At 33.3% G+C, this 11,764-nt stretch overlaps 6 protein-coding genes across 6 annotated transcripts; 5 read left to right on the top strand and 1 right to left on the bottom strand.

Annotated features, from left to right (window-relative positions):
- Window positions 1–111: 111 nt before the first annotated feature.
- On the top strand, window positions 112–1,453 carry cubi_00511 (DnaJ domain-containing protein; the record flags this gene model as incomplete). The annotated part of the gene is made up of 2 exons (XM_029017525.1): window positions 112–410; window positions 457–1,453. 2 exons carry the CDS (start codon window positions 112–114, stop codon window positions 1,451–1,453), a joined length of 1,296 nt encoding a protein of 431 aa, XP_028874014.1.
- Window positions 1,454–1,740: 287 nt separating this feature from the next.
- Window positions 1,741–2,250, top strand: cubi_00512 (uncharacterized protein; the record flags this gene model as incomplete). Its single annotated transcript, XM_029017526.1, has 4 exons — window positions 1,741–1,746; window positions 1,809–1,949; window positions 1,995–2,084; window positions 2,161–2,250. The coding sequence occupies 4 exons, from the start codon at window positions 1,741–1,743 to the stop codon at window positions 2,248–2,250; spliced, it is 327 nt and encodes a 108-aa protein (XP_028874015.1).
- Window positions 2,251–2,344: 94 nt separating this feature from the next.
- Window positions 2,345–4,378, top strand: cubi_00513 (uncharacterized protein; the record flags this gene model as incomplete). Its single annotated transcript, XM_029017527.1, has 1 exon — window positions 2,345–4,378. The coding sequence occupies one exon, from the start codon at window positions 2,345–2,347 to the stop codon at window positions 4,376–4,378; it is 2,034 nt and encodes a 677-aa protein (XP_028874016.1).
- A 66-nt stretch (window positions 4,379–4,444) lies between these two features.
- cubi_00514 (26s protease subunit regulatory subunit 6A) lies at window positions 4,445–5,722 on the bottom strand (the record flags this gene model as incomplete). The annotated part of the gene is made up of 1 exon (XM_029017528.1): window positions 4,445–5,722. One exon carries the CDS (start codon window positions 5,720–5,722, stop codon window positions 4,445–4,447), a length of 1,278 nt encoding a protein of 425 aa, XP_028874017.1.
- Window positions 5,723–6,158: 436 nt separating this feature from the next.
- Window positions 6,159–7,924, top strand: cubi_00515 (ATP synthase beta mitochondrial precursor; the record flags this gene model as incomplete). Its single annotated transcript, XM_029017529.1, has 2 exons — window positions 6,159–7,176; window positions 7,320–7,924. The coding sequence occupies 2 exons, from the start codon at window positions 6,159–6,161 to the stop codon at window positions 7,922–7,924; spliced, it is 1,623 nt and encodes a 540-aa protein (XP_028874018.1).
- A 162-nt stretch (window positions 7,925–8,086) lies between these two features.
- cubi_00516 (uncharacterized protein) lies at window positions 8,087–10,720 on the top strand (the record flags this gene model as incomplete). Its single annotated transcript, XM_029017530.1, has 1 exon — window positions 8,087–10,720. One exon carries the CDS (start codon window positions 8,087–8,089, stop codon window positions 10,718–10,720), a length of 2,634 nt encoding a protein of 877 aa, XP_028874019.1.
- Between the last annotated feature and the right edge of the window lie 1,044 nt (window positions 10,721–11,764).

The following is an 11,764-nucleotide window of genomic DNA, read 5'->3' on the forward strand; positions in this document are numbered from 1 at the left end:
ATTGAATTACGCATTATTTTTTTATAATTAATGGAAATTCTTAATATACTACTTTATTTATCCTATAATTTACTCCAACACTCAATTCAGATGGAAGTTAGTTAAGGTGAAATGAGAGAAATTTGTTCAAGGTCCTTTAAATTTGGGCAAATTCTCTCCAGATCTTTATTTCAACAATTAAACACATCTTTTAGTGGTAAATGCCTATTTTACGGTGCTCTTTTCAACTTGCCAAACAAATTATTATTTAGAAGTATTACATATAATAGCGATCCATATAAAGTTTTAGGAGTTTCAAGAAATGCATCTGATGAAGAAATTAAGCTAAAATTTAGGGAGTTGGCAAAAAAATATCATCCAGATTTAAATCCATCAGATGAAGCTAAAAATAAAATGGCAAGAATAGTAAGGTAAGTCATATTAAGTTCAATAAATTGTTTAAATATCTATTTTTAGTGCATATGAAACACTTTCAGATCCATCAAAGAGAGGTCACTTTGATCATTCTAGAACAGAGCCAGCTGGTCAAGCATACAATATTTATAAAAATAAAAAGAACAAGCATTCATATAACTGGTTTGAAGATAGACCTTGGACGATGCCAAATATAGACAAGATATTTACAAGTTCCTTACTTTTCGACAATCTCTTTGGGTTTGAAGATTTTTTTCGGAAGGAAAGGCAGAATTTGACAAAAAATATACATTTAAAGGTAACCATAAACATTTTTGACGCTATAAATGGAACAAATAAGACTATTAAAACTCATTCTACTTGCAAATGTGATGTATGTAATGGCGTTGGGATTATTAAAAGACCAAGCGCAACTAAATGCCCAAATTGTGGTGGTTCTGGGATAAATGTTTATCAAAATGGTCCGTTTTTAATAAAGACATTATGCATGAAATGCAGTGGGAGTGGATATTCAAATTTAATGCTTTGTCTAAATTGTAATGGTAATGGTAGTATTATTAAAGATAAAAGCGTTTCACTAAGAATTCCGAGAGGAACGAGAAACGGGAGGCAATTAAAACTGAGTTCAGAAGGTAACTATGCCCTGGGTAATTATGGCGATTTATTTATTAAAGTTTATGTTAAGCCGCATTCAAAACTTAAATGGATAAAGGACGATATTCATATAAGTATTCCAATATCAATTAATACTTGCATCTTTGGTGGGGAAATTAATGTACCTGGTTTAATTAAAGATACAAGCATGCGAGTTAAAATACCACCCAAAACCGATCCAAGGATTCCATATATAATAAAAGGTAAAGGGCCACCTATTTTTGGGAAAAACACTCATGGGGACTACATTATTCACTTCGTCACTCAATGCTCGTACCCTGATTTATCTAAAACTCACAAGGAGAAAATTGGAATTAAAGATAAGTTAATCAATATAATAAGTGAAATTAACAAAAAGTTTCAAAAAAGAAATAGTTCAGTATGAATCAAATAGAAGTTTTGTAGTAATTATTTTCAAACACTATCTTTTGCTCAATTTTTTTATATCAGTACCTGAATAACACCCATATAATGAATAAACAACTATATAGTTAACTTTTCAATCTAAATAGTCTATTCTTTATTTTTGAATAAATATGATTTGTTTTATAACCATGTTTTCATTATTTAATTGCGCTAATTAAATATCATTTTACATGGCAAATCCCCCACCCACACTTTATATTCCGATTTTAGCGTAATTTTAACATTTCTCTTAAATTCGCTAAAACCATGAAGGTAAGGAGATTTACATATGTTCTTTCAACACACTAATAGCTTTTCTAATATTTTTAATATAGAAAAAATCCATACCGTGGAAAATTTACTTGAATTTTTGTATTCAAATTTGCAACCAGCTTAAAAAGCTTGAAATTGAATGGAAACAACCACAAAGTGATATCTCACTTATTAACTGGTTTATAACAAATAAAACTGAAGGGGTAAGTTATAAATATATACTATGAGCATTATTCACTAAAAATCAGACAGTAGACTTATTAAAAAGAGGTGAAGAGCCAACAGTGAAAGACTATAATTTAATGATTTCTAAGGCAGTAGAAGATGGAATGTTACACGTAAGTTTAAGTTTACCAATAATTCATTAGGGTATAAAAAAATGATAATCTCAATCAATTTAATTATAATTTTCAGGTTGTAGGTTCATATTTAGATCCAATTGATGGGAGTAATGTCAGGTTATTAAGCATTGATAAATTTTTTTTCCCTGAAATTTGGCTTTAATTAATTATTTATGAAGCGGCTATATTTTTAGACGGGTCATTTTTATAGAATGAAAAAAATTAAACGAAGAATAGTGTTGTCATGTTTGTTGTAAATGAATCAAATTAACAACTTTCCTGTTGCTCAACAAGTCTATTTTTCGACTCATAATGCTTTACGTGCAGGAGAAAATGAAATTCAAAAATTTGTTTTGTATATTGACGAATTGGATGGGACAAAACGCGTACTTTTGTCAATATACCCATTCTATGATTGCCAAATGGTTAAAAGGTTATTAATTAAGTATCTAGATCTTCCAGAAGGTACTACTATTCGTGATGTTCAACTTTTTTATAGAGGAGTTGAAATTCCAAATGGCAGGTTTATGCATACATTTGAAAAACAAAGACATCCATTACATTATTCTCTTAGAATGAACAAATCAGATTTTGGAATTAGAAGTACTGGGCTTAAATGGTCTAGTAAAATTCAAAAACTTGTTGTCGAAGTTAAACTTGCAATGCAGAGAAACGTACATCCTAAACTTACGTTAGATGGAACCGGTGCTACATATAGAATGTATAATGCAAAAGGTCAAGTTGTTGCGATGTTTAAGCCACTAGATGAGGAAGCATTCTCTCCAAATAATCCAAGGGGTTATCAAGGCAAATTGGGACAGCAGGGCTTTAGATCAGGGGTTTTATCAGGTGAGGGAGCTAGTAGAGAGGTTGCAACCGCAATTTGGGACGCATATTACCATAATTTTGCAGGTGTACCCGACACTACATTGCTTGAAGCATGCCATCAAGCTTTTAATTATGATGGTTGGAATAAAATTACTCTTGAATGGGGTGATATTTTTGAAAAAGATAATACTAAGGTAAAGAATGAAATCACTGTTGATTGGAAATTAGGAGCATTTCAGGAATTTATTGCGACTACTGAAACTGTCGGTAATTTTAATCCATCTGTATTTTGTATTAGAGATGTACACCGTATTGGAATTTTGGATATTTGTCTTTTTAATTTAGATAGAAATGATAGCAACATTCTTGTTGTTGCAAACCAGTCTAACTATTCAATAAAGTTTAATATTATTAATTCAAACAATCCAAGCCCAGTAATTTCACCATATGAACATCCACTAAGCACTCCTGATGGTAAAAAAACTAAGTATAAGCTAATTCCAATAGATCATGGGCTCTGTTTACCTGATGTTTTAGACGTTGCACAATTTGATTGGGTATGGTTTGACTGGCCACACTCAAAAATACCATTTAGCCGATCGGAATTGAGAGTTATAAAGTATATGGACCCAGATGCGGATGCAGAAAGGCTAAAAAGAAAGTTGCTCATTAGAAGCGAATGTTTAAGAAGTATGAGAGTTTCAGTTAGATGGCTAAAACTTGCATCATCAATGCATCTCAATCTATATCAAATTGCCAGTTTTCTTTGTAGAGAGGACCTAGAAATCCCTTCTTCAATTGAATTACTAATTCAACGTAGCCTTCAGCATTGTTATCGTGCATTTGATGCAACTGCATTAATTTCATCAAATAGATTAGGGAACATTCATATTGATTTAGCGACAACTTCATCCACGTCTAATAGGGCAAGAATTTTTAATGAATCACCAAAAAAGGTTCAGAATGCAAATACGGTAGATATTTTGGATGATTGCGAATTATCGGAGAATTCAGAGCTTTCAGACTCTGAATCTGGTTTTTCTTCTGATAACTCAACTATAAAAAGCAAATGGTGGGAATCGCGCAAGAGAAAGCAAAAATCTTCAAGAAGTCAGAAATCGGATGTTCATTCGTGCCCGAATGAACAGCTTACACCTTCGAGCTTTCAGAAAAGTTGCTTAAATGGGGTGTCAAGAAATACAGCTTACAGGACCCAGTTATTACTTGGACTTGCCCCCCAAAACTCCACATGGATGTTGTTAGACAAGGAGAACAACATTATTCCGATTCAATGGGGTGACAAGCATTTTGAACACGTATTTTTTGAGGTCTTAGAACAAGAAATGAGACATCTAATTATTGATAAACATCCCAAATGGGAAGAGTACCCATATTTTGGAGATGACGCATTCGATGAAAGTAAAACTAAGGATATTTCGGCTAGAGAAAAAGATTATTGCTAATAATGTAAATATATATATATTTTAGAATTCTAACGAGTAGTTTTTTTTTTGACAATCACATGTACTTTACGAAAAATAGCTAAGCGGGGATTTTTTCTTTGCTAGTACTGCTGCTATCCCTTCAACATAATCTTCATGGCAAAGTATTGTTGCTCCTCTCCTGAGTGCTGTCATTCCTGCTTCAACGCAAACTGCTTTAAGCTGAGCACCATTAAAATCATCTGTTGATCTTGATAGTTCTTGGAAATTGACGTCGTTTAAGTCAACATTCATCTTTCTACTATGAATTTGAAGTATTCTGGATCTTGCCTCTTCATTTGGATGCGGTAGTTCGACCTTACGGTCAAGCCTTCCAGATCTTAAGAGAGCTGGGTCAAGTGTATCTGGCCTATTTGTAGCAGCAATAACTTTAACTCTATCATCTGAGCTGAATCCGTCTAATTGGTTGAGTAGTTCAAGCATAGTCCTTTGTACTTCCCTATCACCACTATGCTCACTATCAAATCTCTTCATACCAATTGCATCAAGCTCATCAATAAAAATTATTGAAGGAGCTTTTTCACGTGCAATCTCGAACGCATCTCTCACCATTTTTGCACCATCACCAATAAACATTTGCACGAGTTGCGGGCCTGCTAGTTTCAGAAATGTTGCTTTAGTTTGCGCTGCACATGCACGAGCCAAAAGAGTTTTTCCAGTGCCTGGGGGCCCATACATTAATACACCCTTAGGAGGTTTTATACCAATTTTCTCAAATCTTTCCTTGTGGGTCATTGGCAAGACGACCGCCTCCACTAATTCCTGGATTTGCTTATCTAATCCTCCAATATCAGAATACTCCTCCATTGGTCTTTCATCAACTTCCATAGCTTTAACTCTAGAATCATATTCTGGTGGTAATTTATCAAGAATCAAGTAACTATCTTTATTGACCCCAACGAGATCACCTGGTTTTAATTCATTCTCTGGAACTAACCCAATGACGGGAAGAAATACGGTTTGTCTTGACGATGTTTTTATTACCATGCATTTATCATTTTTATCTCCATCAAATTCCATACCTTCACCTTCATTTTCTTGCTTATCTGAAAAGTCCAATGACTCAACAATATTAGCAACAAGATAAGGAAGTTGCTTATTGAGTTTTATTTTTTCAGTGTTACTTCTGATCCTCTCATTCATCTGGTTTAATTCGTGTTTTAGACGGTTACTTTCGCTTTTCATTAATCGAATTTCACCATCCAAAAGTCGGATCCTCGATTGTATTTCACTGGCACTTAGATTCTTTACACTCTCCACAGCCTCCTCTGCAGACCAATTATCGGTACCTTCCTCAGATGACATTGCTGTTACAACTTAAATTAACTCAAATATATAGAAAATTACTCCTGCATAAAGTTTCCCCCCACCCACAGCAATTTGATTTTTGTTAAACACCCGCCCTAAATCTATTATAACTTAAAATAATTACATTCTGTTTAAATTATCTAATATATACGATTTTCCTGATATTTTCATATTAGTCATTACGAATATCCACTTTTTATTCGTCCCTTAAGATATTTTCTCCATGTTTTTATTTTTTCTGATATTAGACCCTTGTACTTTGTCTTCTCTCTTTAGACTTATTATTATTAGTTAAATAACGGATTCAGATTCTTTCTTGGCAACTATTTTGATTGCAATTCTCGTTCATCAAAACTGTTTTATTCTAAAATTTATGTTTAAGCCTTAAAATTACTTTCCAATTGTTTTAAATTGTTAAAAGTGGGATAGTAATATGTTTGGAGTTCAGAGAAGTACATCAAACCTATCTCTTTTATTTTCTAAATTAACAAAAAGGAATTTTTTACCACTATTTTCAGTCTATTTCCAGAAAAGAGCAATTCAAAATCTAGAATACTATTTTTCAAACAAAAGATGGAAGTCTTTTAACAAAACAAACGAAAAATTGTCAGAGGGGTATGTATCACAAATTATGGGTTCAGTTGTTGACGTAAAATTCGAGGGTAAACTGCCGGAGCTATTAAACGCTCTAGAAGTTAAAGGACACCAAAACAAATTAGTCCTTGAGGTTGCACAGCATTTAAGCGATAATTCAGTTAGAGCAATCGCAATGGACGTTACAGAAGGACTCTCTAGAGGACAAAAAGTTATAGATACTGGAAGTGCAATATGTGTTCCAGTCGGTGAAGCTACGTTAGGTAGGATGGTCAATGTTATGGGGAATGCAATCGATGGATGTGGAGACATTAATACTAAAATCAGAAGGCCGATCCATAGAGCAGCACCTGAATATATGGAACAGGTTATGGAGCCTTCACTAATCGTTACAGGAATCAAGGCAATAGATTTACTCACACCATTCATTAAAGGTGGTAAAATAGGACTATTTGGTGGGGCGGGAGTGGGCAAAACAGTTTTGATTATGGAGCTAATAAATAATATTGCAAAAAAATATGGTGGATACTCAGTTTATACGGGTGTTGGAGAACGTATAAGGGAGGGTTATGACTTGTATAACGAAATGCTAGCGAATGGTGTTAATAAAAAGTCGGTGATCGGATCTCGAGTTGACAGTAAGCACAAGAGACAACCTATTTACGACTTTCTGGGTTCTAAGACAGCGCTAGTATATGGTCAAATGAATGAAACACCTGGAGCGCGGGCGCGGGTTGCACTTACAGGTCTTACTATGGCAGAATATTTTAGAGATTCAATGCTACAAGACGTGTTATTTTTTATAGATAATATTTACCGTTTTACTCAGGCAGGAAGTGAAGTTTCTGCACTTCTAGGTAAGTCTAAATTTACATAATTTCCCAAGTGATGTAGAGTTTCCATATTTATCTGAGTTTCAATGCTGAAACAACTGGAAAAATAGCTGGAATTACCGACTGATGGGTTGCTTCTTTCTAATTTCTTAAATAACTTTTATTAGGGCTATTACCTACAGAAGTTGGGTATCAACCTACTTTGGCCACAGATCTTGGTAAACTTCAGGAAAGGATCACAACTACGAAGAATGGCTCTATAACATCTATCCAAGCTCTTTATGTTCCATCTGACGATATTAATGACCCTGCACCAGTTGCAGCGTTTACTCACCTTGATTCTACAATAGTTCTTTCTAGAAAAATGTCAGAAATTGGTATATTCCCATCGATTGATCCCTTGGAAAGTAGATCCAAGGTTTTGGACCAAAATATTATAGGTGAAGAACACTACAAAACTTCCACTAGAGTTCTTTCCATTCTACAAAAGTATAAACAACTGCAGAACAAAATTGCTACTAAGGGTACAGATGTACTTTCTGAAGAAGAAAGACTAATCATTTCTAGGGCGAGGAAAGTCCAAAAGTTTCTTACCCAACCGTTCTTTATGTCAGAGGCTTTTACTGGAAAGCCTGGGGTTTTTGTCAATTTGAATGATACAATTAAAGGTTTTAATGCTATTGTTAATGGCGAAATGGACAGTTTTCCGGAAACACTGTTTTATATGAAAGGAAATATTGATAGTCTAGAAAAGCCAGATTCGATTTATTAGTGTTCATATATAACTAGGTTAAATAATAGAATTTTAATTTTAGAAATATTGTATATATTTTGACTTTCCCTCGCAAATATTCTAAGTATTTTGAGAAAACACTTCTCGGCGCGAATTCGGAAAAAAGTAATTATTCGTGTATTTGATTGCAGATTATTAATAATGGAGTTGATTGAGTTACCGAAAAGGCAATGGTACCACGTTTCCGGTTCATCTTTAGATATTAAAATACCATCATCTCACAATGCCTCTACATCTCAAGCGGTTTCTTTATTACAATGTAATAGAGAATATGTTGTACATATGTTCTCTGATGTTCCAAGAGTAATCATGTTAGACTCCGGCATTAATAGCCAAGAAGAGTTGAACAATGGATCTAAATGCAGCAGTAAATTATCAGGGCTTGGGATGGAAAATTTTTCGCTTTCTAAAGTATCAAATAATATTGTTTATATTAAAGGGAAAGAGCTTTCAATAGTAAATATTCAATCAGATACGGTTAATACACTTGTAAGAGGTAATTCTCATTGGAAATCAGTTGTATTCAATCCTTTGGATGATCGCTGTTTTGTTGCTTGGAGTAAATATTCAGTTTGTTTATGGAATCGTTCTTCTTATGAATACCATATTCTACAAGAATGTTCTAACTCGAATAAGTCCAAGAATACCCAAACTTCAAGTTCTAATTTATCAGGCTGTGTGTTAATTAACTACCCAGATGATATTAAAATTTCTAATTGTCATTTCGTTGGAGACCTAATCATTTTATTTACCTCGAATGGCTATTATGACACCTTTTCCTCAAATTTGAGTCCTGGAGAATATTATAGATCACTAATGTCAAGGCAAATTATTGATTCAAACTCATTATTGCTTGATACTGCCGTATATCCGAATATAAGGATCAGAGATTCTTCTGTAAGCCACAACAATGTGATAGTTGCATTATTATCGGTAGAAAAAGACGTTTACAGTGTTCGTATCTATAACTTACCAATAGATTCAAATAATAACTTTGCTGATACCACACTTTTGCAAAGTATTAATGTCCATATTATGGATGAGAACAAAAACAGCCAATATAATGCTCATATTATTGGACCAAATTGGGGGGAATATTTCGCAATTCAAATTTTTAATCAATTAATAGTTTGTTCGGTTGGAGAAGAGCTGCCCATAAAAAGTTTGTTTTTCTTTCCCTCCAGGCTGCTAGAAACAGCTGCTTTCAGGCCACCAAAGAACGTTACCTGGCTCGATGTAGGCAAAACTAAATCTAGTGAAAATCTATGCAAGCAGCCCATTGAGATTTTTGTTTCAAATATTTTTGGAGGTCTAGAATCTATCACTATCCCACCAGTTCTGGAATTAGATACAAATAAAATTCATCACTCATCTGAAACTATTAGTACTCCAAATGATGTATTTGCAATTAGCTTATCAAATCAGAAAAACACTGTTGATTTAAAGGATGAGATGGCTGACGACTATTATTCTGTTTTAATGGCAAACACATCACAAAAAGTTGAGAAAAACGATTTTCAATACAATAAAACCCCACAAAGTAAATTAACTTCTGATAGATCAAATTTACTCACCTCAATTTTCAGCACACTAAACATGGAAGAAAAAAAGACGATGAACAACTCACAATCTAAAAATATTAATAGAAGTAACATTGGCAACATAGACACTAGTTTAAATAACCAAATAGTTGAAGTGATTAAAGACGAATTTAAAAAATTATCAGTTAGCTTCTCCAAAGAAATAAATGATTCAATTTCTTCAGCAATTGGCAGATTGTTAAAACCAATCGAACGAGATTTTCAATCGATTAGGTCTCATTTATCTGGAATTGAGAAGTCTATTAACAATAATTATGTCAGTACTAACAGTATTTCTAAGATCGAAACAAATGTCAAAGAGTTTTTCACAAATACAAGTGATAAATTAGCAAATATGGATGCTTGTATTTCGAGACTTGCTAAAGAATCTAGGAATGTTAGTGAAAAAATCATTAAATTGAACAAGCAATGCGAAAATATGAACTCAAGCCCAATAGATGATTTTACTCAGGTAGTTGCGGATTCTTTTGGGACTTTAACCAACGCAGTTACTCAATTGCAAACTAGTGTAAATCGTTTGGAATCACAGATAAATAGTGGAATAACACTTAAAACTCCTACGCCGGATAATTCAATTATTAATAAGGGTACTCAAAGTATAGCTCTACAAATCGAAGAAGCCCTAAAGCAAAAACATTATGATCGTGCATTTGCTATTGCCATTTCTGCAGATCAATCTACATTATCACAATCAGATAAGAGGCACATCTCCAATGGAGAGTGCTTTGTTTTGAACCTTGCATATAAGTTTGACCCATGTATTTGGTTGGATGACCCACTTCCAATTAGCCACCCAGTAATACTAGGAATTTCAAAAATTTTAAGTGATACTCTTCCCAGTTTAATCGAATCATTTAAGACAAGCAATAGCTTTTCTCAAAACAACTCTATTCTAGATTTAAAGTTGAGAATCTTATGGATAAAAGAAACCATTCATTGCTTTGAACCGTTTACTGATGCTCTTACACCTAGTGATGTAATGCAAATACTCAACGAGATTTCTGAAAGCATGAATAAATGCATTAATATTATAAACTCGGTTATCGACGTAAATAAAACTATAAACTATATGCCACCTGCATGTTTAACAGACGGATCGATTATCAGTGATATTACCAGTATTTTAAGACACATTCGGAGAACAACTAGAAATATTGCATCTGGAATGAAATAAAATAAGTATTTACAGTAAATGAAATTTTCTTCAATTTTTAACTAGTATTATTGTATACTATTAGAAATAGGTAGTAGGAATGACTAAGTTTAGTTTTTTGTTTTAATTAATGTATTACATAACTTGAAATTTAAAATAAGGATGACTTTATATCTAAAAAAAAATTATTTCTTTAGGCACCCAAATATTTTTCCTAGGTTATTAGTTCTCAACCTGGTATCAGAGTATCAAACGTGAAGCAGCGTTGACAGTTTGTACTGCTTGAATGGCGTCTATTTTGATTTGAAAAGGCGCGTTTCGTCCAGTACCCCTCGTTTGTGTTTGTAGGCAGCTCGTTGCATCATTGCTCCCGTTGCCTCGCATTGTTTTTGAGGTCGTTGTATTATTATGGCTTCCAAAAAGCTTTTTGTACAGGTTAATACATGACTCTACATTGTCATAACTTTTGTTCGGCCTCTGTTTTTTATCTGCTTGTTTTTGTAGTTGAAAAATATATATTGGCCTCTTGCGATTTGTTATGATGGTGTTTGGGAGCGTGTTGAGTTGGAATACTTCGTAACCATTATTGTTTTTTCTTCTTCCCTTTTTGGGGTAGATTGTATAGTATTGTGGTTTTATGGGGTGTTTTTCAATGTAGTTCTAATACTATCTTGAATTGCTAGTTAAAAAATAAATATTTATTATTTAACTGGATAAAGGAAATTCTTGTAAATTTCTCTATTTTTTAATGAAACAATTGAATCGGGTGAGATGATGTGTATATATATGCGATTACAGTGTGTATTTTTTTAATATGTGTTGTGAAAAGGATATATATATGTAAGGTAGCGCTTGGTTTGATTGTTTTTTAAGTTAAAATAGACTAGAAATTTAATGTTGATAATTGGTAATGGGTAAAGGAGGAGTGTGGTGCCAAGGTGTGGTTGCCTAAAAAGTCCTCGGATTTTTTTTCTTTTCCACAACTGTTGTAGTGCTATAATATATTCCTCTTTTTTTCTTTACCGGTTATTAATAATGATAGCAACCTGGTTGATCCTGCCAGTA

This window comes from Cryptosporidium ubiquitum (genome assembly GCF_001865345.1).
Source record: "Cryptosporidium ubiquitum isolate 39726 chromosome Unknown contig_14, whole genome shotgun sequence".
NCBI classification, from domain to species: Eukaryota; Apicomplexa; class Conoidasida; order Eucoccidiorida; family Cryptosporidiidae; genus Cryptosporidium; species Cryptosporidium ubiquitum.